The 24,425-nt window shown below is 45.6% G+C and overlaps 2 protein-coding genes and 1 long non-coding RNA gene across 3 annotated transcripts in view; 2 read left to right on the top strand and 1 right to left on the bottom strand.

Annotated features, from left to right (window-relative positions):
* LOC148474401 (uncharacterized) overlaps positions 1–24,425 on the bottom strand; it is a 237,928-nt gene that overhangs the window by 82,504 nt on the left and 130,999 nt on the right. The window contains exons 5-6 of the mRNA XM_088458633.1: positions 23,278–23,428; positions 19,541–19,623 (exon numbers count right to left, since the gene is read on the bottom strand). Of these exons, the coding sequence (XP_088314759.1) occupies positions 19,541–19,623; positions 23,278–23,428 (234 nt within the window). The remainder of the gene's footprint in view (positions 1–19,540; positions 19,624–23,277; positions 23,429–24,425) is intronic.
* Positions 4,724–18,330, top strand: LOC148474402 (uncharacterized). The gene is made up of 3 exons (XR_015872883.1): positions 4,724–4,767; positions 11,491–11,651; positions 18,191–18,330. It is a non-coding gene; the product is annotated as an uncharacterized LOC148474402 (long non-coding RNA).
* On the top strand, positions 12,114–14,958 carry LOC148474403 (uncharacterized). Its single transcript, XM_088458659.1, has 2 exons — positions 12,114–12,218; positions 13,999–14,958. The coding sequence occupies exons 1-2, from the start codon at positions 12,114–12,116 to the stop codon at positions 14,956–14,958; spliced, it is 1,065 nt and encodes a 354-aa protein (XP_088314785.1).

Consider the following 24,425-nt stretch of genomic DNA (forward strand, 5'->3'; position numbering starts at 1 on the left):
AGGTGAGATCCATCATTTGTGGGTGACAAGTAGATCAGCCTTTTTATGTAATGCAAAAGAATAGTGATGCATGCTACACCATGAGTCAAAGTGAACAGTCAGATTTCCAATGTATACAACACCAGCCAGCCAAAGTGCAATCCACGTAGTTAGCACTAGTTGTAGCAAGCTTAGTCGGTTAATGTAAAGTCCATTACAGTATGAACACGTACAGGTGGGACAAGTATCCCACAAGATTCATTGTATACTTACCATGTTTGGAATAAAGGGGTTTGGTAACCTATTGTACATAATGTGAATGATGCATTTATTGTGGACTATTTATCAAATAGTGACATTTTTTATGGAACGAAATGTATGTAGGTTCACACAGACACCTATAGAATGTATTTCGACTAGCAGGATTAGATATGGAATACACTGTACATAGGGTTAAATAGAAACCCACGATCTGAGATAGACAACAGGCAGACATCCTTTGAGTGACTGAACAGCCCACAAATCCGCATGTGTTAATAAGGACCAATCAGATTTGAAGGCGGGCAACATAAGGACATTTAACCACCTCGTTATCAATCACCTTTCACTACTCCCAGAGGAAGACCTTAATGGTTGAAACGCATTGGAGACATATCAGACAAATCAACCATCACAAATCTCCTGCATGCCCAAGCAGAACTATACGTGCAAAAAATACTGCTACTCCCATCCATTCACGGCCAAGTCACGTGATCGGCAAATTACATGTGACCAGGAAGTAACAGAAGCGGAGAAGGAAGGACGGACCAGGACGACACAGACGGGCGCCCGCCTCCGCCATCGCCGAACGGAAGACAGGACACCCGAGCAGAAGGAGGAGGGATCCGGCCACACGGGAGGACAGTTAAACAGGTAAGTCTCTGTCACAGGAGGGGGAAGCCGGATCAGGTCAGGAGTGATCGCGTCCGACGATTCCCCTCCCCAGACAGGCGAGTGACAGGTACTCAGTTGAAGTGCAGGTTACAGTCTTTAATTAGACGTATCGCTCACTTCACTGTACCCTGCATGAACCAGGTCCGGAGATCCTGCACTGCCACCCAGGTGGTTCTCCTCTCTTCTGCAAAGAAGAAAGCCCGGGCCACCATCTATTGGAGCACATCATTTGGACAATCACATCTGAACTTATATGGGTGACAAAGCGGGACGCCGCTAGCCCTATACACATCCATCCCAAGGACTTCATCATCCCCCAAATTCCTATCAAGTGTTCACAGTCAGTGTACACAATCGCCACCCATTAAGCATTCAAACCACAAAGCAGTTTCTTTGCATTGCAGATGATTGTGATTATTGTATATATGCATTATTCCACACATTATTTTAGCCAATAAATAACCAGAATTATTTTGAATATGCCGCATTGTCAATTCCACTTTGTATAGCCCATTACAGTATCAAGACACGGGAAATAGGCATTAGTCTTAACCTAGCAGAATATAGAAGAGTTCAAAAGGGGTAGCGCTGTTACTCATTCCTTTGTATAAGTGGTATTATATGCCTGATAAACAATCCAAGGTGTTCTCGACCTCCAAGTTGGCAAATCTGTGTCCATATGGGCACTCTATCATATCTGGTGGACTTGCCCCACATATTATATCCTCCTGATGTAAAGTACATTCTATTGTCAACTCTTTAATCGGAGCAACCAATACTTAAAGGAGTATTGGACTTTGGGGGGGGGGGGGGGGGGTTGAGGAAGAGAGAGAGAGAACCCTACTTGCGGGATCATACATTTTAAACGGCAGTTGGGAGAGGGGAGCAGCATTGGGAATGGAGAGGATTAGAGCTAGGAAGAGGAGTGGTCGCCTTAAATGCACATTTAAAGGTTCGATGAAAGTCTACTTGAGTGAGAGAGGGCATTCCAGGAGGTGGAAGAAGCACAGGAGAAATCCTGAAGGCAGGGGTGGAAAAAGTGATTGGAGAGGTCAGGCATCGGTCACTGGCAGGCTGAAGGGAATGTGTGTGCTAATCAGGCTGGAGATGTACAGTAGGTGAGTGAGTAATTTGACATTATATCTATAGTACAAAATGCAAACAAACTTCAAAAAGAATGTACAAAGCAACATATATCACAATGTCAGCACAGATTAAAAACAAACAGTTGGAGCTGGGACATTATTTATAGAACACCAGAAGGTCAAAAACCAAGTATAGGAATTTGAGCAGACATGTAGCTGCTGTAAGAGCATTGAGTAAATTGTACTTAATTAATATTAAATGGGTGGATTCAAAAAATCATTACAATGACTGCAGGTCTGTAAATAATGCAGAGTAATTCCATTCTATTTGAGGAGAGTATATGTCTAATACAAGATCAATGCTGTTACATATGGAGTAATGTTCAACTAGTCAAACATACTGGAGATGTCAGCAGAGAGTACAAAGGAAGATTGAACTATATATTGTAGTAACAGGAGTTGAAAGATGGGGAGGCCACAAAATGAAAAAGGTTACAATAAATCATCATGGGAGAATATAAGGGCAAACTGACAGACAGGCTGCACACTACAGGAAAGTCAAGTAATGCCACAGTGGTTATTAGAGATGTGCGCCGACCGACCCTTGTGTTTTGGTTTTGGATCTGAATCTGGTTTTGGATTTTTTTCCTTGGTGTTGTTTTCCTGTTTTGGTTTTGGATCTGGATTTTTTACTTAAAAAATAAAAAAAAAAACAGCTAAAATCAAATGCCTTTTTTTGTTCCTACAGTATTAATAACCTCAATAACATTTATTTCCACTCGTTTCCAGTCAATTTTGGTTACCTCAGAGCTCACAATATTGATTTTTTTCATCTAGTTAAAGGGCCAAAAGGTTGCACCCAGCTTGCTGGCTCAAAACTGATTGATATAATTATTATTAATAGAGTTGAGGACTTTGCAAAGATGATGGTTGGGATACCCTTGAGGATTGAAGGCATGGGCCTTCATAGAGGACAAGGAAGTTGACAGCCTTGCATTATCATGATGACTGCTGGTGGCAGCTACAACATGTGGTTCTTGGCCTTGGTCTCCTGTCATGTGACAGCCCTCCATATTTTCTGCGGTCTTGAAGCAGTGTCACAAGCACCAATAGTGTAGCCAAGGTGCATTTACAAAATTCACAGACGTGCAGTCATGCGCACACAGAATAAAAATATACAAAATACACAATTTTTTTTTTTTCCGGTCCAGAACTTGGGCCCAGAGCACAGATTGGGGATGACTGGAATCACTAGGTTGCGTTGCCGACTTGCTAGATCTTGTGCGGCTAAGCCTAACACGCACAGACAATTATTAGAAAAAAAAACAATAGATTTTTTTTTTTTTTCAGCTCCAGAACTTGGGCCCAGAGCACAGATTGATCACGACTGGAGCACTAGATTGCAACTTGCGTTGCTGGCTGGATCTTGTGCGGTGCGGTTAAGCCTTTTTTTTTTTGAGTCCAGAACTTGGGCCCAGATGGACATAGCACCAGCCCAGATGTATCTGCAGTCCTGCACCAGCCCAGAAAGGCACAGCAGACAGCAAAGCACCAGCCCAGAATGGATCAGCAGCACCAGCCCAGGACACAGAAGACAGCACAGACAGCCCAGATGGATCAGCAACAGCCCAGATGGACACAGCAGACAGAACAGTGACAGCACCAGCCCAGAATGGATCAGCAGTCACCAGCCTAGGACACAGCAGACAGCACCAGCACCTCTCCCAGCCCTACACTACCCACGCTCCCTGATCAACCTCCACAGCCGAAGTGAAATGGCGTCCGTCGCGTGGTCCCTTATATACATTGATCATAGAGACAAAAGCTCGCGAACCGCGAGATTTCATCTATATGGTTTTGCCTCGATTTGAGAGATCCGAGTAAGGCGGGAACATCCAAGCCGGCTTGGATCAGACTCGGATCTGCTAAATTCGGGTGGGCACGGATCCTTGAAATCCAAACCCGCTCATCTCTAGTGGTTATATGATGGAGAGAAGGAGAATCTGCATGAAAAGAATTAAACACGGGTGGAAAGTGTATTTATAACCAGTTTAAAAAAGATATAGGACGCCAGCAACAAAACTATGGGCAATTTAAAAGGAGGCTCAGGTAACGTGACTCTCCAGATGTTGTGGAACAGCAAGTCCCAGCACTGCCATCCTTATGCTGAGAGCCACATATCGTCTATTTAAAAAGGAGTATTGAAAAAGGCTTTGGGTGGTGTTCAAGAAGTGTAAATAGATTCATGATCCTACACCGCTGTCCAGTTACCACAAAGACAAAACAGATCCACTATGCCCGCTTGGTCTGTTTAAATCAGCAGAGGAGAACAATACTGATCATTACAGCGCAATACTGATCATTACGGCCACTGCACACCTCAGGGGATATGACAAACAATGCACCCACTGGAACTAGATTTTAGTTTTTTTTCACTGAGCTTCTTGAATCTCAACCAAACCAAAACTTTTAGTTTTGTGTGGACTTGTTGCTAAGCTTTATAACATATCTACCCAATGTGAAAACTACAACTGGTGGGTGACTTTATTAAAACAGCACTCAAATTAAATATTTTTTCACTGTCAGGCTGCTGTACAACGCATGTGGACAAAATCTATCCTTGTTGTGTTTTTCAGGCTGCTGTTAATGATTCATAAAATTATACAGTCACATGTCTATTATTGCAACAAATCACCTGACGTAGTGAGACTTTGAAGACCCCTTCCCCTCCTCCCTCCTAGAGCCGGATTAAGACTTCATGGGGCACTAGGTAAGATGCTGGTTTGGGGCTCCTTTTCTTTCATTCAATGATAACTCTATTCACTTACTCTATATACACTAATAATTTCATTATACAAAAATCACACTGACATCAGACGCCTGATACATACAGGTCATACAGATAGCATACTGATCATTATACACAGGTCACACTGACATCAGACATCTGATACAGGTCATACTGATAGCACACTGATCATTAGGTCACACTGACATCAGACACCTGATACATACAGGTCATACTGATAGCATACTGATCTACTGATCATTATACACAGTTCACACTGACATCAGACACCTGATACATACAGGTCATACTGATAGCATACTGATCATTATACACAGGTCACACTGACATCAGACGTCTGATACAGGTCATACTGATAGCACACTGATCATTAGGTCACACTGACATCAGACGTCTGATACATACAGGTCATACTGATAGCATACTGATCTACTGATCATTATACACAGGTCACACTGACATCAGACACCTGATACATACAGGTCATACTGATAGCACACTGATCATTAGGTCACACTGACATCAGACGTCTGATACATACAGGTCATACTGATAGCATACTGATCTACTGATCATTATACACAGGTCACACTGACATCAGACACCTGATACATACAGGTCATACTGATAGCATACTGATCATTATACACAGGTCACACTGACATCAGACGCCTGATACATACAGGTCATACTGACAGCACACTGATCATTATACACAGGTCACACTGACATCAGACGTCTGATACAGGTCATACTGATAGCACACTGATCATTATACACAGGTCACACTGACATCAGACGCCTGATACATACAGGTCATACAGATAGCATACTGATCATTATACACAGGTCACACTGACATTAGATACCTGATACATACAGGTCATACTGATAGCACACTGATCATTATACCCAGGTCACACTGACATCAGACGTCTGATACAGGTCATACTGATAGCACACTGATCATTATACACAGGTCACACTGACAACAGACGTCTGATACAGGTCATACTGATAGCACACTGATCATTATACACAGGTCACACTGACATCAGACGCCTGATACATACAGGTCATACTGATAGCACACTGATCATTAGGTCACACTGACATCAGACACCTGATACATACAGGTCATACTGATAGCACACTGATCATTATACACAGGTCACACTGACATCAGACACCTGATACATACAGGTCATACTGATAGCATACTGATCATTATACACAGGTCACACTGACATCAGACGTCTGATACAGGTCATACTGATAGCACACTGATCATTAGGTCACACTGACATCAGACGTCTGATACATACAGGTCATACTGATAGCATACTGATCATTATACACAGGTCACACTGACATCAGACACCTGATACATACAGGTCATACTGATAGCATACTGATCATTATACACAGGTCACACTGACATCAGACGCCTGATACATACAGGTCATACTGATAGCACACTGATCATTATACACAGGTCACACTGACATCAGACGTCTGATACAGGTCATACTGATAGCACACTGATCATTATACACAGGTCACACTGACATCAGACACCTGATACATACAGGTCATACTGATAGCATACTGATCATTATACACAGGTCACACTGACATCAGACGCCTGATACATACAGGTCATACTGACAGCACACTGATCATTATACACAGGTCACACTGACATCAGACGTCTGATACAGGTCATACTGATAGCACACTGATCATTATACACAGGTCACACTGACATCAGACGCCTGATACATACAGGTCATACAGATAGCATACTGATCATTATACACAGGTCACACTGACATTAGATACCTGATACATACAGGTCATACTGATAGCACACTGATCATTATACACTGGTCACACTGACATCAGACGTCTGATACATACAGGTCATACGGATAGCATACTGATCATTATACACAGGTCACACTGACATCAGACACCTGATACATACAGGTCATACTGACAGCACACTGATCATTATACACAGGTCACACTGACATCAGACGCCTGATACATACAGGTCATACGGATAGCATACTGATCATTATACACAGGTCACACTGACATCAGACGTCTGATACATACAGGTCATACTGATAGCACACTGATCATTGTACACAGGTCACACGGATATCACAAGCCTTATACATACTGATCAGTCACTATACACAGGTCACCCTGATATCACACACCTCATACAAACATAACTCCCAAACATCCCAATTATCCCAATTATGGTGGGACAGTCATGCTTTTTGGGCACTGTCCCACCATCCATCTCCTTGGCGACAGCATCCTTTGAGCATGGCAACCAAACACTGCAGCGAGAGGCTGTTGGCAGTTCAGTAGCTTGGGGTGTGTCGGGTACACCCCTAGTATGAGGAGGGGGAGTGCTGCAATGCCACATCTCCATTTTGAACCTTTCAAATGTTGGGAGGAATGTACACATTGAGTCCTATACACAGGTCACACTAATATCCAGGGCCGACCCTAGCCCAAATTTTTTGGTAAGCGAGTATATTTTTTGGCGCACCCCTATGCAGTGCCCCTTTTACAGTGCCCCCGGTAGTGGTCCCTCCTGTGCAGTGCCCCTTGTGCCCAGTAGTAAGCCCCTTATATAGTGCCCCCAGTAGTAGTCCCCCTATGTAGTGCCCCCAGTAGTGGTACCCCCCTATGCAGTGCCCCTTATATAGTGCCCCCAGTAGTGGTCCCCCTGTGCAGAGCCCCTTGTGCCCCCAGTAGGAAGCCCCTTATATAGTGCCCCCAGTAGTAGTCCCCCCCATGCAGTGCCCCCAATAGTGGTACCCTTTATGCAGTGCCCTTTAAACAGTGGCCCCAGCTGTAGTTTCCCCCACTATGCAGTACCCCCAGTATTGCCTTTTCTATAGTGCCCCCAGTAGTGGTCCCCCCCTTGTAGTGAACCTAGTAGTAGTCCCCCAACTATGCAGTGCCCCCAGTAGTAGTCCCCCCCAGTAGTAGCCCCCCCAGTAGCAGACCCCCCCTGTAGTGCCCCCAGTAGTAATCCCCCCTTGTATTGCCCCCAGTAGTAGCCCCCCTTTGTAGTGCCCCCAGTAGTAGTCCCCCCCCCCGCAGTAGAGACACACGTAATAAAATAAAAAACACTTACCTGAAACCCCGCTCCTGCTCCTTGTCCTGCCGCCACTATCAGCTCCTACGTCCGTCCTCCCGGGCTGCTTTGCATCATGGGAGAGATGTCATGACGTCATTAAGTCTCTCCCATTATCCACTGCGGGAGCTGGAAAATGCCGTCCGGTCAGCGCTACACACGCGGTCCAGCTGTATCACAGAGACACAGTCTGCACACGGCCCGCATAATGGGAGAACCAGCCCTGGTAATATCACACACCTCATACACACTGATCACTGTACACAAGACACACCGATATCACACATCTGATACACACACCAATCACTATACAGGTCACACTGATATCACACACCTGATACACACACCGATCACTATACAGGTCACACTGATATCCCACATCTGATACAGACACCGATCACTATACAGGTCACACTGATATCACACACCAATCACTATACAGGTCACACTGATATCACACACCAATCACTATACAGGTCACACTGATATCACACATCTGATACACACCGATCACTATACAGGTCAGACTGATAGCACACGTCTGAATCTATACACAGATCACACTGATATCACACACCTGATACACACACCAATCACTATACAGGTCACACTGATATCACACATCTGATACACACACCAATCACTATACAGGTCACACTGATATCACACATCTGATACACACCAATCACTAAACAGTTCACACTGATATCACACACCAATCACTATACAGGTCACACTGATATCACACATCTGATACACACCGATCACTATACAGGTCAGACTGATAGCACACGTCTGATTCTATACACAGATCACACTGATATCACACACCTGATACACACACTGATCACTATACAGGTCACACTGATATCACTAGACAGGTCGCGGATGTGATGCTTAGTACATCTCACCATAAGCGAGCACCCGCGCCCCACCCCTACAATCCAGGCACATTGAAGGCCTTTATCTTAATACGAAAAAACTTTTGTCATTTGGGAGGCTGGTGGGCTCCCTATAGTCCACAGGGCCCAAGGCAGCTGCTAGGGTTTACCTGTGGATAATCCTGCCCTGCTCCCTCCACCCCTTCCTCTCTGCTATCACATGACATGCTGAGTCCTATGTGAGACATGCTCTCCCATTTATTAATGATCGCATTTTGCAATGCGATCAGGGCATCCAGTACTGCCTATGATCGCATTGCAAAATGCGATCATACCGGCTGAATGTATGTACCGGCACATGCAGGGAGACGGGCTCCGAAAGGAGCTCGTCCCTGCGATGTAGCTGGAGTGCATGCGGGACTGCTGTGCATGCGCACTGCCGTGGACTGCACATGAGCGGCGCCCATTGCCGGCGGAGGGATCTGGAAGATCCCTCTGCCGGCTGAAATGTCGTAAGTCCCCATAGACTACAGCGGCTAACGCTATCTTAGCTGCTGGGGCCAATATCGGGAATGCTTCGCATTCCCAATATTGATACATTTGGCAGCATCGCATCCCCCATAGAAACCTATGGGGAGGCGGCTGCGGGCGGCAATGGAGGGATCGCAGCAGGTATCAGAGATACCTGCTGCGGTCCCTCTTTCATACATCGGGGGATACTTAATATTTGAGGTAAAATTTACCTCAAATTAACTTTGATAAATGGGCCCCATAATCTTTGTTTTCCCTCCAATGTGACTTTGAAAAGAGATAATGATTTGTATGAGGACAGCTAAGAAAAATCAAATCTATCAGATGCATGCTTAAAAAAGATACTTAAAGCACGCGAATGCTAGAATAAGCATGAGAGGACATAAGCACCCTGTTTTTTATTGTGCTAATACTGGTTAGAACTGGTTTGGGGGTTGCAGTCTCGTTAGGTTAGTGGTTCAATCAGTAGTGACAGCCTATCAGGGACCTGTTTGGACGGGCTCTGTTTAGTAATATTAGGGTGCTGGGAGGAGTCAGCTTCCTCTTTTCCAGTTGTGATCTTCTCTGGATAAGTACTCAGTGTCATAAGGCTTATCAATTCTTCTTGTCACTGTTTGTTTTACTACATTTCTACATCATATTTTCTTCCTAACCGTATTGTCTCTCCTCTATTAATTTCATACCACCTGTGTACCCTCCCTCCCTCACTTCCCTCCGTTTGTTCCCCCCTTTTCATTTATTTGATACCACTCCCTGCTGTTCCCCATCTGCTATGCCGCACCGGCGCCGCAATGCCCCCCCCCCCCCCAGCAGCTGGCCGAGGCAGCCAGGCCGCTTGCAGTGGCCGCCGCTTCCCCCTACACGCGCGGCCCGCGCATGTGTCATCACAGGCGCCGGCGGCGCCCGCTTACAGTGCGGGACCCGGCGTTCTCTCGCCCTCACCGTCGGGCCTACAAGTGTGGCTGGCCCCCGAATGGGGGCCCTTCCCCAAGTGCGTCCCAATCACCAGGGGCTGGCTGACCAGGGGTGTTGCCACGGTAACTGCGGCTCCCGTCGTTGGCCCCGCTCAGCTTGCAGCGGCGGCCATTTTAGGTGCGCAGGGCCTGCAGAGCCCTGCGTTAATGGCCGCCGGCTGCCAGGACTCGGCACACAGCGCGGGCCCTGGTGTCCTCACGCCCTCACCGTCGGGCCTCCAAGTCTGGCTGGCCCGCGGTGGGGGCCCTTCCCCTCATGCCTCCCAATCAACAGGGGCTGGCGGCGGGAGCGTTGCCGTGGTAGCCGCGGCTCCCGTCGTTGGCCCCACTTTGCTTACAGCGGCGCCTATAGGGACTCGGGGAGGGCGGGATCGCTGACCCCAGTACCTGGCCCCACATTCATTAATAACCAGGCGCCTGCAGAACCCCAGCGTTTGCGCAGTCCTTATTCCAGTACCTCCACTGCTTTAGGGGCAAGGAGGGCGGGGCGCAACGCCCCTAGCAGAGCGCAAACCCCCTCTGACATTTCGCTTTTCTCCAGCCCGGCTGGGTTGCAGGCTTCCCCTATGAGGCGTAGTGCTGCTGCGGATGGACATGGCAGTGTCTCCGCTCGCAGCACCCCCATTATGCCGCAGTATGTGCTACCTGTCGCGGCGCCATTGCCGCAGGTGCCCAGCGTTGCGGTTTATGGCCCTGCGCAGCATAATCTGCCTTTGCACAGCCCTGCATTGGGGGCGCAGTGGTCCCCTTATTTTGCCCAGGGCTTAGCGCAGCAGGTGCTCCCAACTGTCCCTCCAGCGTTCCCGCAGCAGTGCTTCGACCCGCGGCTGTCTCAGGCGGCGGGTCAATTTGTGCATCAGGCGGTGCCGCCCTATGCGGGCCAACAATTTTATTCCGCTCCTTCGTGGTTCCGCCTTCAGCATCCGGTTGCACACCAGGCGCCGGGCTATTTTGTTAGGCAGGATCCAATCCAGCAGCCCCCTCTGCTGGCGGCCCCTCCTCCGATTAGGCCACCCACTTCCCCATGCGTGAGCTACGCGCAAGCAAGGGCTTCCCCGTCCGCAGTGGTCCCACCCCAAGCCCCTGCAGCAACCACTGTTGTGCACGAGATTGGGTCTAACACGGTTGTTCCCAGTTCACAGGGTCCATCTACTTCGGCCGTTCTTGCCAGTGAGGCTGCGTCTACAGAGGATGCCCAGCCGTCGTCAACCCCGAACGTGATGGGCCTACCGCGCAACGCAAGTCAGGAGGCGGTTTCCACCGTGGTGCCAGCTACCCCGTCGACTTCCGGAGCAGGTGAGATAACATTGCACCACAGCAACATTGAATTGTCACACTCGGAGGATTCATCCGACTCTTCCAGTTCCGTAGATAAACCGTGTAAGCTAATGCGCTATTTCGTTCAGCAATTGAAAGGGAAGCGTAAAAGCCCGAATAGAGCGCGTAGTTCTGCTGGCAGCTCCGTTCAGGATGCTACAGGCGATGTGGTGCACTGCTCTAACACTGCCATTTTAAGAGGCGTTCGGTCGAAAGTGAGGGAGCGTATTAGGAAAGGCAAATACGTAGACATGTTTGCTATTACGCATGACGCCAAAAAAGCTTTGGATACAGCTAAGCCTGGGGGGGCAGCAGCAGAGGAGGCGCGGCGCAGCTACGCGAATTGGCTTAGTGGGATGTATATTTTTTGCGGCTTGCTACACTGAGACTAGGCCGGCCGAGTTTCTGAACATCCTGAAGTACTTACACCTCGTTCACAGCATGCAGTTGTCCGCTAGGCATAATGTCTGGCGGCAATATGACGAGGCTTTCCGTAAGAAGCAGGATGGTCAGAAAATTCTGAGTTTCGGCTATAAGGACGTGGAGGTTTGGCTTGAGGTCACTCAGCAAAACAAACCCACCACGGAGGCACCAGTGGGCCGTAAACAGCCCTTTGTTGCCCGTCCAGGTTTCAACACGGCAGGAAAGGGAAAGTGTTTTGCCTTTAATAACGGGCAGTGTAGCAGAGGAGCCAGCTGCCGTTTTAAGCATGCCTGTCTGTCGTGTGGAGGTAATCACACAGTTAAAGCGTGCAAGCGCGCAGGCGGCCAAGCAGCTGGTCAGGGCGAGCGGAATGCTAAGTAGGGCTGTTTCACCAGTGCAATTAGATGTGCTTGAACGGTGGTTGGGCCGCTATCCACTTAGGGTGGAAGCGGCCTTTTTGTTGCAGGGTTTTCGGGAGGGTTTTTGTTTGCCAATAGTTAGGTCAGTTGCGGTGTTAGCAAAAAGGAACCTTAAATCGGCTAGGGATTATCCTGATATTGTAAGGGCCAAAGTGTTGGCGGAGGTGGAATTGGGCCGCATGGCCGGCCCTTTCTCGTCTCCTCCTTTAGTGGATTTGTGCATATCTCCTTTGGGCGTTGTCCCCAAGAAGGAGGTAAGTAAATTTCGGTTGATTCAGCACCTGTCCTACCCGGATGGAGGGTCAGTTAACGATGCACTGGATCCGAAGGACTGCAGCGTTGCTTACCAATCTTTTGAGGACGCCCTCCGGATAGTACAGGGGTTTGGTAGGGGAGCGCTATTGGCAAAAATAGACAGAGTTGGCTTTTAGGTTACTTCCATTGCACCCCGACTCTTTTAGGTTCATGGGTTTTAAGTTCGAGGGTTCATATTTCGTTGATAAATGTTTGCCAATGGGTTGTTCCATTTCCTGTACCTTTTTCGAATGTTTTAGCTCATTCTTGCAATGGTGCATTCGTGCGGGTTCGGGAAAGATGGTGAGCCCATTATTTAGATGATTTTTTATTAGTGGGTCCAGCGGATAGCAAGGTCTGCAGCGAGCTGCTATTGTCTTTTTTCGCGTTATGGCTCTTTTTCGCGTTATGGGCGTGCCCATTGCGGTGAAAAAGACAGAAGGGCCCACCACAGTTTTATCCTATTTGGGTATCGAGGTTGATACTGTGATGGGTTTCTGTCGTTTGCCCCGAGATAAAGTCGATAGGATGCGCGAGTATTTAGACCTCTGCCTCTCTGCAAAGAAAATTTCATTGAGGCAGTTGCAGTCGTTACTCGGCCTACTTAATTTCTCTTGCCGGGTGATCCCTATGGGTAGGGTCTTCTGCCGTAGGTTGGAGAGGGCCACGGCGGGTGTTAAAAAAGCGCACCATTTAATTCGTTTGACTAAGGAGCTTAAGGAGGACGTGCGTTTGTGGTGCGCTTTTTTGCAGGATTTCAACGGTGTGAGGATTTGGTTACCCGGATTGGTGGCCAACTCTGAACTCCAGCTTTATACGGATGCGTCCGGTGCTCGCGGTTTTGGGGCCTTTTTCGAGGGGCAATGGTGCGCAGAACCATGGCCGAAAAGCTGGCATGACGCCGGTTTTACAACTAATATGCTCCTTTTGGAGCTTTTCCCAATTGTGGTGGCAGTAGAGATTTGGGCTGCGCAGCTCAGCAATCGTAGCATAAGTTTCTGGTGCGATAACTTGGGAGTAGTTCAGGCCATAAACAATCAGAGGTCAGTCTGTCCTCAGGCTCTCAGTTTACTTAGGCATCTGATACTTTTGTGTCTAAAGGGGAACATTGATTTCAGGGCTAGGCACGTCCCTGGCGTTGAAAACGAGATAGCGGATGCTTTGTCTCGTTTTCAATGGCCTAGGTTTAGGTCATTGGTGCCCGCAGCCTGCGTCCATGGCTTACCTTGTCCCGCTCATGTCTGGCAGATCATCGGGCCGGCATCGATGGACTCGCGTTGAGAGCTTTGGCACCGAGCACCTTAAAGTCCTATACGGCTGCGTGGGATTCGTGGCTTGCTTTCTTAGCTGAAGTAGATCGGGGTAAGACTATTGAGGATACTATGTTGCAGTTCGTTTGGATGTGGCACGAGCGGGGCCGGTCTAAGGCCGCAATGTCCGGTGCCTTAGCTGGTATCTCGTATTTTTCGCGCTTGCGTGGCTTGGTAGACCCAACCAAGTCGTTCCTTCTGGCCAAGGCGTTAAAAGGTTGGGCTAGGGAGCAGGCGGGACCAGGTGACTCTCGGAGGCCGGTCGACACCGGTTTGTTGAGGAATCTCATGGTGGCGGTAGCAGGAGTAGCCCTAGGCCAAAATGAAGCCTTTTTGTTTCAATTAGCTCTTGTTTTGGCATTTTTCGGAGCATTGCGGGTAGGCGAGCTGGCTGCTGCTAGCAAGAGGGCAACGAGCTCTGGGATTCTTTTGAATAACGTGATGGTTAAGTCGGATTTGATCTTGCTCAAAATTCAAAGATCAAAGACCGACCAATTGGGTAGGGGGCATTGGGTGTCGATCCCTGCGCATCCAGACCCGAGCATATGTCCAGTAAGCGTAGCCAAGCGTTACAATCTACAGCGTCCGCAAGGCGGTTTGCAATGGCTAGTTCACGAGGATCTTTCACCACTGACACGTTTTCAATTTTCTGCAATTTTTAAGCGGTGTTTGGTAGCGCTTGATTTACCTGTTGAGCATTATGGCACACATTCGTTTAGGATTGGCGCGGCTACTTGTGTGGCAGCAGCGGGCTCTTCCAGCGACGCAATCAAACGGTTGGGTCGTTGGAGGTCTTCCGCTTATAAAGGTTATGTGAGAGGCGACATGCTGCCTAATTAGACAGCGCTTCTGGCGAGTTTGTTTTTTGGGAAACCCAGTGCCTTAAGCTACCCGCCCCTAGGGGGGGTTGGAGTTCTTTTCACCTTTTGCCCTCAATTGAGGTTTTGGTGTTGTTCACCTCCATCTGGGTCACTCAAATAACTCAGTTTTTCCCCGCCCTTGTTGTTTGGTTACTTGAAATTCGAATTAAACACTAACGCTCCTTTAAATAATTTCCCCTTACAGGTTGTGGTAGGGTGTTCGATAGGGTGTGGATCGTAGGCCATTCATATGTGTTTTGGGCTTGCAGGCACCCCCTTGCTCGTGGGGTGCCCCGGATTGCTTGATCTTCCATCTAGGCGGCAATGATTTGGGCACGTGTAAGGGTGTTGAGATTATCCTGGCCATGAAAAAGGATTTTCAAACAATAGCTGAGCGTTGGCCGCAGGTGCATTTGGTGTGGTCGGAGGTTATTCCTCGTAGGTTCTGGCGAGGGGAGCAAGGTGGCGCGGCTTTGGAAAGGGCGAGGAGGAAATTGAATGCCGCAGTGTCTCGTCATGTAGCAGGTCTGGGAGGGCGTGTCATTAAGCACCCCCGTATACGTTTCGAAGAGGTTGACTTCTACAGAGAGGATGGAGTGCATTTGGCAGGAGAAGGTTTGACTTTGTTTGTTTGTTTCGGCTTTTTTGTCGGGCATTAGTGGCAGTTAATGGTCCTGTTAGCTGGTGGCGGCTCGTTGTCTATGGACCCTGTTTTGGCGGAAAGCAGTGCTCCTCGGCGGCTCAATCTAGTGCAGCTGAACTTGGCTAGCATCCCCCCTTTGAGAGAGGCGAGTCGGTTACTGCCTTAGGGGAGGATCAGGTCTCCATCTTATGGAGGGATCAGCACTGTGCTAGATTAAGGGGGGATGGTACTACTCAAGACAGCTCACATTGGGTGGTGTATTCTCCACCTCCTTCTTAGTAATATACTCTTAAATGGGCTGTAGCCGAGTTAGCACTGCTTTTTTCGCCACCATGCTCGATCATTACAATTCAATTCCTAATCTGATTTCAATAAATTTGGCTGCGACCTCTTTTTTGCAAATCTATATCGCTGTCAGTGTCTTTATTTTAGTTGGATAAGTTTAAGTTAAGTACGGTAGAATAATAAAACTATGGGTGACTTATGTTATTATATAGGGGGAAACAACCTTCTATGTTGGCTGCTTTAATACATCTCTGAAGACTAAGCTAAAAACTGCTGCTTTTGCTACAAATTTATATTTTGTGATTCAACAATTTCTATTAAAATATAATGCTCACTATTTGTTATTCAAATGTCTTTAGGACACCTACACTGTCACATCCCGTTTTCTGACATTTCCTGCCTAACGCCAGTAGCTTCATTATGTAATTATATACTATACATTAAAAGGTAGTCTAGGTGTAAAGATATAGATGATTTATGATACTATACTTTGGGAGCAGCACATAGGAGATAATAAAACATATTAACTGATGTGATTTAATACATTGACTTCCTATTACATATCCATTTATGTTTCTGCAACTGTTACCAGTGAGGAATTGTTTAAAAAACTATTTAAAGATGGTGATCATGTAAAAGAATGCTCATATGGCAAGTGACAAACAATCCTCTTGTTTTGTTATGATACATTGAGATACTATAAATCCAATGTATGGACATGAAAATTGAGGCCAATGCCTGAAAATAATCAGACAGGACTGAATAATTGGAAAAAAGGAGGTGTGGACACTCTGGGCGCTACCTGATCTAAGCAGTCGGTAATATGCCCGAGTCCTATAATCAGAGGACTAATAGTAATGCTCCAAGAGGACATGGGGATGGCAAACCTCCAAGTGCTAAGTTTTAGTACAAACACAAATAAATAAATGGTGTAACAAATGGATATGACCGTAAGTATTGCTTCCAAAGAGATTGATTTATGTGCACATTTATATAGCAATTACAGGTGTGTCCTTGCTCATCTAGCCTCAAGAAGTCATGCAGCGCGATATGCCTGGCGTGAGTGAGCCACCACGTTCCATGCAACTCTGCTAGTGTCGGGCGTCTTTTTTTTGCAGAAAATGTGTCTAATACCCCTTTTACACCGACTTAAAAATCCCGGGTGAACGCGCATCAACCCAGGATTTTTGTTAGTGTAAATGGATCCAGGGACCCGGGGATCCAACTCTGGTAGCTTGCAGGGTTGGCCACGGGTCATTCCCGTGTCACCCTGCACTGTAAACGATGTGATCCGGGTGATGATGACCCGGATCGTGCCGTATGCTGCCCAATTGGCCGGCTTCAGTGGCGCTTGGAGATTATATCATCTCCAAGCGTCCACTGCAATCAGGGCCGGCCCGACTAGCGCTCCCTACCCGGGACCGCCGCAGAGAGTGATGTAAGAGGGAGGGGGAGGGTCAGAGCGCTGCTTACCTGCCACAGGTCACTGCAGACCCGGCTCCAGTGTGCCTGAGTCAGTGCCGCGGTGTAAAAGGGGTCTGTCCCGGGGTAGAAAAGTGTTCCAAATCCCGGGTCATACCCAGGACTCTGGTATAAAAGTGGTATAAGTCACAATGCAATGCGGCTAGGACGCACCAGGAGACTGTGCTGATTAATTTGATATATATACAATCAGGAAAAACCACCAATTCCAAACTGAAAACCAAAGCCATGAATTTATACAAGCTAGTAGGGATAAAACCTCCAGCAAACAGCTTTCCAAATGTTGTCCACCTAAATGTTTTGTGTAATACTTTGAGTATAGCTTATGCCTTATGTCTCTCATGTCATTAGTAGTGAGTGAGGAGACAAAGATGTTTACCTACAGCCTCAAATGCAACTTATTGGTCAATGTTTAGGTGTGCAGCACCATCATTAGGACACGGTTCTAATTGTTGCCCATTAAAGAATTTGCTTCCATGGGTATATTTCTTTATTAAATAAAAAAAATATATTATATAAAATCATCTTTAAAAAAAACAAAACAATGATTGAGAATCTCAGCAAACCTCAAAGAAAAAGCAATTAAGTAAGAGTTGCAGGACGAAGTCCACAAGCCAATAAGCACAGTCATCTGAAGACGCTATGCCTCTTTACATGCACTGGTTTCCTCTCCGTAATATTCCCATCCACAATGTGATCCCCTGTGAGTGCTTCTGAAAACACTAAAATTTATTTTTAGCAATGAAGTGTGGCAGGTTTTGTTTTTATTTGCTGCTAATTAGCTTTTCCATTCCTCCCGCAGTACCTACACAAAGCTTTCATGAAACCCTGATTACAGTACAAGCATCTTAGCAGAAGGCACAAGGGGGTAACAAAAACAAAACCTCTGACAGAACTCTGTCTAGCTTGCTTTAAGATCATCTTGTTAACCTCGACCATATGATGTCATACAGCAGTGATCCAGATAAATGTAACCTTAAATAAAGATTTGGCAAATGCTCCAAGACCTGAAATGTCAAATTATTAAGCAGCTATCCCCCTATTGGTTCCTAATTAAATAGCATCTTCTATCAAGCAATACATCTCTGTGTCTGCCCTGCCTCCTGCCCAGTGCAAGCATTTAATTTTCTTAAATGGGTTTCCAGACAATCAATACGGTAATTGGGCAAAGTAGAATTGATTTACATCTTATTTTCCAATGCAACATGAGAGGTAAATGGTCTTATTTATGTTACTTTTATTCTCTAGAATCACAAAGCATTTAACAAAACAAGCCTAATTCTAGTGATTGAGTTAGTACTAGATGTAATAACATGGGGTATATTATGACATTTTAACCAGAGCGGGTTGCATGACTGGTCTTTAAAATAATTCTTTGGTCCATAGCGTATATATAAAAAAAAAAAAAATGAAAGGGGGACATTCAATCAGTGCCGATTTCCGTGCCCTTGTTCTCACAGATTAGCAGTATGTGCATTTCATGGGATACTTTCATCAAGCACCCCCCGCTGCAATTCAATTAGATAAGTCACACATTAATTCTGCAGTGTGTGACCTACAGTGTATGAAGTTCATGAAAGAGTGGGGAGATCATCCTAACCTGCAAAAAAGTGGCAAATAAGATAGCAGGACAGTGCACTAGGCTATTAGTGGCCATACGCAAACTACTGAAGGCAGTTACATGGTGTCACATGGTTGGAAATTTTATAAATGATGGAAAAATGTATTTCAGCAAATAAGTGTTTTGATTATTTTTGGGTACAAATACATTGTCTCTATAGTGATGTTTAAGTGTGTACATACAAGTTTGTAAACAGTTGTAAAAAACAAAATAAAAAACAAAAAAACCCTTGGAAATCCCGTCTACAAGTTTAAAAACCCCTTTCATAGAAAAAAGAACTTTGATGGACCCATGTGGGAAGTTCTACCCCTAATGTGGAGATTTATGAAACCTTCTGAAGAAAAAGGCGTGGAGGTGTTGCCCATAGCATCCAGACTCTATCATTTATAGGCTGTACTAGATAAAAAATAGGTATAATCTGATTGGTTGCTGTGAGCTACACCTCCACTATCCCTCTTTGGAAGGTCTAAAAAGGATCACCACTGAAAAAAAAGCATAGAGGAGGTGAGTTTCACCTTGGTCGTTATTTACCTGTGCTCCGAGAAGCTGTGAGTGGACATCTTGGTAGGCTTTCCTGAGAAGCTTGTTCTCCTCTCGTAATTTTGAAATGGTATCTGCAAATACAAAAGACTGATGCCATGAGAAAGCCCTAGCATAGCTGTACATAAGAAAACAGAAACAGTTAAACACATGCAATGTTCAGCAAACCAATGGTTCTTAGATACTTTAAGACAAGAAACACGGTTGGTCATAATTGTTTCAGAATCAGGGGTTAAGGAAATAAAACCTGAATTTACAAAATGTTCACTCTCAACAGAAATACCACTACTACTACGGACAAGTAACTTATTTTGTACTAGTCTGTTCTCTAGCAGTCAGCCTATGCCAGTCTCTCCTCTAGCAGTCTAGAGGAGAGACCTATGCCGGTCTCTCCTCTGGCAGTCTGCCTATGCCGATCTCTCCTCTGGCAGTCTGCCTATGCCAGTCTCTCCTCTGGCAGTCTGCCTATGCCAGTCTCTCCTCTGACAGTCTGTCTATGCCGGTCTCTCTAGCAGTCTGCCTATGCCGGTCTCTCCTCCTGCTCAGTACTAGCTCTGTATTAGCAGGATGAAGACCTCTAGCAGTCTGCCTATGCCAGTCTCTCCTCTGGCAGTCTGCCTATGCCAGTCTCTCCTCTGGCAGTCTGCCTATGCCGGTCTCTCCAGCAGTCTGCCTATGCCAGTCTCTCCTCTAGCAGTCTGCCTATGCTGGTCTCTCCTCTAGCAGTCTGCCTATGCTGGTCTCTTCTCTAGCAGTCTGCCTATGCTGGTCTCTCCTCCTGCTCAGTACTAGCTCTGTATTAGCAGGATGAAGACCTCTAGCAGTCTGCCTATGCCAGTCTCTCCTCTGGCAGTCTGCCTATGCCAGTCTCTCCTCTGGCAGTCTGTCTATGCCGGTCTCTCTAGCAGTCTGCCTATGCCGGTCTCTCCTCTAGCAGTCTGCCTATGCTGGTCTCTCCTCTAGCAGTCTGCCTATGCAGGTCTCTCCTCCTGCTCAGTACTAGCTCTGTATTAGCAGGATGAAGACCTCTAGCAGTCTGCCTATGCTGGTCTCTCCTCTAGCAGTCAGCCTATGCTGGTCTCTCCTCTAGCAGTGTAATGTTCTGGTTTAGTTGTGGGCCCGGGGTGGTGACAGGAGCAAACACAAAAGCAGATTTAAATAAAAAGGTAGAATTTTTAATGAGTGGCTTAGAAGACATGGGAATGGCAAAAGCAAAAAGTCCAGATTTAGCACTAAAGTGCACTTGATTACTGTAGTGAGGATAATGGGGGAATGTCCAGAAAGTGGCAGATAAGAACAGTCCGGTAGGCAGGTTAGTGAGCTGAAATAAATACAGGCAGTGGTGATGAGTCCAGCTGGGAGTGAAATAAATACAGGCAGAGGTAATGAGTCCAGCTGGGAGTGAAATAAATACAGGCAGAGGTAATGAGTCCAGCTGGGAGTGAAATAAATACAGGCAGAGGTGATGAGTCCAGCTGGGAGTGAAATGGAGGCAAGGTGCAGGGTGTCAGCAGGCTCAGGCACTCAGGCAGGGAAAAAGGTAGTGGAGGATGCAGGGTAGTCCAGCAGGTCTTAGGAGTTGACAAGCAGGCTGGCAGGTAGCGTTTACACAGGTAACAAGAGGTGAGCACAGAGAACTCCCTCTCAGCTAGGCTGAGATACACGTTGCACTGGCAATGAAGGAAGGCTCTGGAGCTTCCTAAATACCCTGTGCCGCGTTATGACTGGCTGGAGGGAACACATGACTCACCAGGATTGGGCAGTTGAATCACGTGGTCAGAAGGCAAGATGGCGGCGCCCATGCCAAACGGAAACACCGCCAGGCCTTATCAGCCCTCAATGACAATGTGACCGCACAGAACCACGCGCAGCCAAAGCCCCTCGCCAAACACCAGCGCCACTGCCAGACACCCCCCGCCATAGTGACCTCACAGGTAATACCCGCTGACCACCATGCCGAGAAACCCTGGCCGTGACAAGCAGTCTGCCTATGCTGGTCTCTCCTCTAGCAGTCTGCTTAGTGTCTTTCACATAGTTAGGCATTTTATATTGCAGAGAGATATGGCATGCTACAAGATCTAAAGAGAAGATGAGCATGTTATCTAGGTTTACGGCCCAGCTCCAGAGAGGCAATAAGATTTAACCTCTCTAAAGTTATACTAGATACTAGCTATGAAGTGCAGTGTTTTCATATACAAAACTAATATACATCACAGCAAATCATTTTATAATCCATATTCATGAGAACCACTACATATATTCATAAACAGGGGAATGAGCTAAATCAAATATAACAGCTGGATAGGTAACAGTGAAATTGTTTGCAAATACAAAAACATATTAATAAGGCATTTGAACTCTGTATATGCACTTTGTAAAGTCATTTATATTTCATAACAATGTTTCATATTTATCATCTGTGCATCTATTCATATTTGCTGGATTTCTATAATGTCCCAGAAAAATAAATGAATCAAGATATTATAATGGAGACCTCTCATTTTATAAAAATGCTGACTAAAAAGTATGTTGGAACAAAGCCGATTAGCTTCTCTACATAACTTCTTTAAACATTACATACACTGTATTGTGACTTTAATTTAATAACATTTTGTCCTTGTGTTCTAAAATAAATACATGTTACTGGGTCAGTTTGGTTTGTTATAAATGTTACATTTAAGGCAAATAATGGTGTGCCTACAGCAACTTTGATTCATTTAAGTTGAGAATGTATTTTGAGATAGATCAAGGAGTAACTGAGGACTTGTGCAAAAGTGTCTGCTTTGGAACCATGTGGTCTATTTACTAAGCTTTGGAAGGAGATAAAGTGAATGGAGATAAGGTGCCAGCTAATCAGCTCCTAACTGCCATTTTCAAACACAACTTGTGACATGGCAGTTAGGAGCTGATTGGCTGGTACTTTATCTCCATTCACTTTATATTTATCCAGGGCTTAGTAAATAGGCCCCTAAATCTTAGTAGTGGAAGAAGAGTCCAAAGCAAGTGTAATATATACTTTTCTGGGAGTTTAATCATTTTTAGACAGACCAGGTAGTTTTGATTAACCCTTTCACACCAACACAATGCCTGCTCAAGTGAGCCATGTTACACACACACACAATTTCCCATAACCATATAATAGCCATATCCAAATGGACTGATTGCTGTAATGGCAGCAAAAGGTTTTAAATTAGGGGACTGATCACTTTTCCAATCGTGTTGTTCTAGTTTTTAATTTGATTTTTTCATGAATTAAATAGTGAAATATGTTAATAAAAATGGAAAAAATATATCTTTAGTCCCGATCACCCCTGGTAAAGTAAGGAACCAATCTGGTTTAGCAATCAACTAAATTATTATTGGAAAGTTGAATTAACATTTAGATAAACTGAGTTTTATCAGGTCTGAGGCTTTACATGGTTTCTTCCGCAATTTGCCTCCTGGGACATCCAGCCAACACGTTTTCATTCCTATCAGGTTACCATGTGGACATTGATTAAAGTATAAGGGCCCGATCCAATCAAATGCAGTGTTCGGCTGCACACATATATGCCTATTACATATCAACATAGCAAGTTTTCCAGCGCATTTCTGTGGGATACAAGGAAAAACATGTGATGTTGTTGGATGCAATGTCCCTTTCTGCACATAGCGTTTCATTTAATCGGCTTCTAAGTGTTGTCTGAAGATTCCAAATACATTTCCAGTAATTATGGATAAACAATCACCTTGCAGGCCAAACAGCTCAGTCTCCTTTTCTCTGTGTAGTTGGGACAATCTCTGGTTGTGCATCTCTATGGTTTTGCGATGTTCCAGCTGTAAATTACTCTGCTCGACTTGTAGGTCAGACAACTGCTTCCTAATCTCATCATTCTGGTTCTAGATGATGAAAGACCAGTGTTAAGAAAAAAAACAAAGAAGTGCACACACATGTTCTATACAAAAGAAATAAAGGAAATGTCCAAGCTCGAAAGCAGCTTTTACACAAACATCACAAACCTTGCTGAAGGAACCCTGACCTTGGAAAGCCCCTCCTTAACCATAGAACACCACCCCCACCCCCAATAGCCATTCTATGGCTAACCATTAAATTAGTCTAAATGCAAGACATTGTTTATCTATAGGCATGCTATATAGCAACTACTATAACCAGAAAGAAAATGGTAAATAATAGCTGTTGCACTGTGACAAGGTTATGTACACATACAGGATCATCGAGAACCTTCTCTTACAGTCATAGAGGGTGATTCAATTAGGAATGACTAATACTGTCCACCTTTGCAACAAATGTTCTACCTCTAGCATCCACCTCTGCATGGTTCACTGTACAGTCTTACACTTGGCAATACACAATGGACCTGCGAAAATACCTTCCATAAATTGTTTATGTCTATGGCAATTTGGTGTAAAAAAGTCTGTTATGGCTACGGTTGATAACTGTATAGAGTAATTGCACCAAATCAAAAATGTTTATAGTCATTTTGTATTTAAAGATATTGGTATTATATCATTACTGCAATGTTATATTATATATACATTATTGATAAAGTACCACAACAAGCAGCCAATCTGCACAAAGTAATGCTTAGTACAAAGACAGAGGAAATATAGGAAACATCTGTTTAAGAAGAACCATAAACAGCAAACTGTGCAGGAGACAGATGACTTTTAGGGGTCTATTTACTAAGCCTTGGATGGAGATAAAGTATCAATCAGCTCCTAACCGCCATGTCACAGACTGTTTGAAAAATGACAGTTAGGAGCTGGTTGGCTAGTACTTTATATCTGTCCCTTTTATCTCCATACAAGGCTTAGTACATAGACCCCATAGTGTTGTAAAGTACATACAAAATGTACAATAGAAGGATGCACAGGT

This window comes from Taudactylus pleione, unplaced genomic scaffold (genome assembly GCF_031769625.1).
Source record: "Taudactylus pleione unplaced genomic scaffold, aTauple2 ptg000845l, whole genome shotgun sequence".
Taxonomy (NCBI): domain Eukaryota; kingdom Metazoa; phylum Chordata; class Amphibia; order Anura; family Myobatrachidae; genus Taudactylus; species Taudactylus pleione.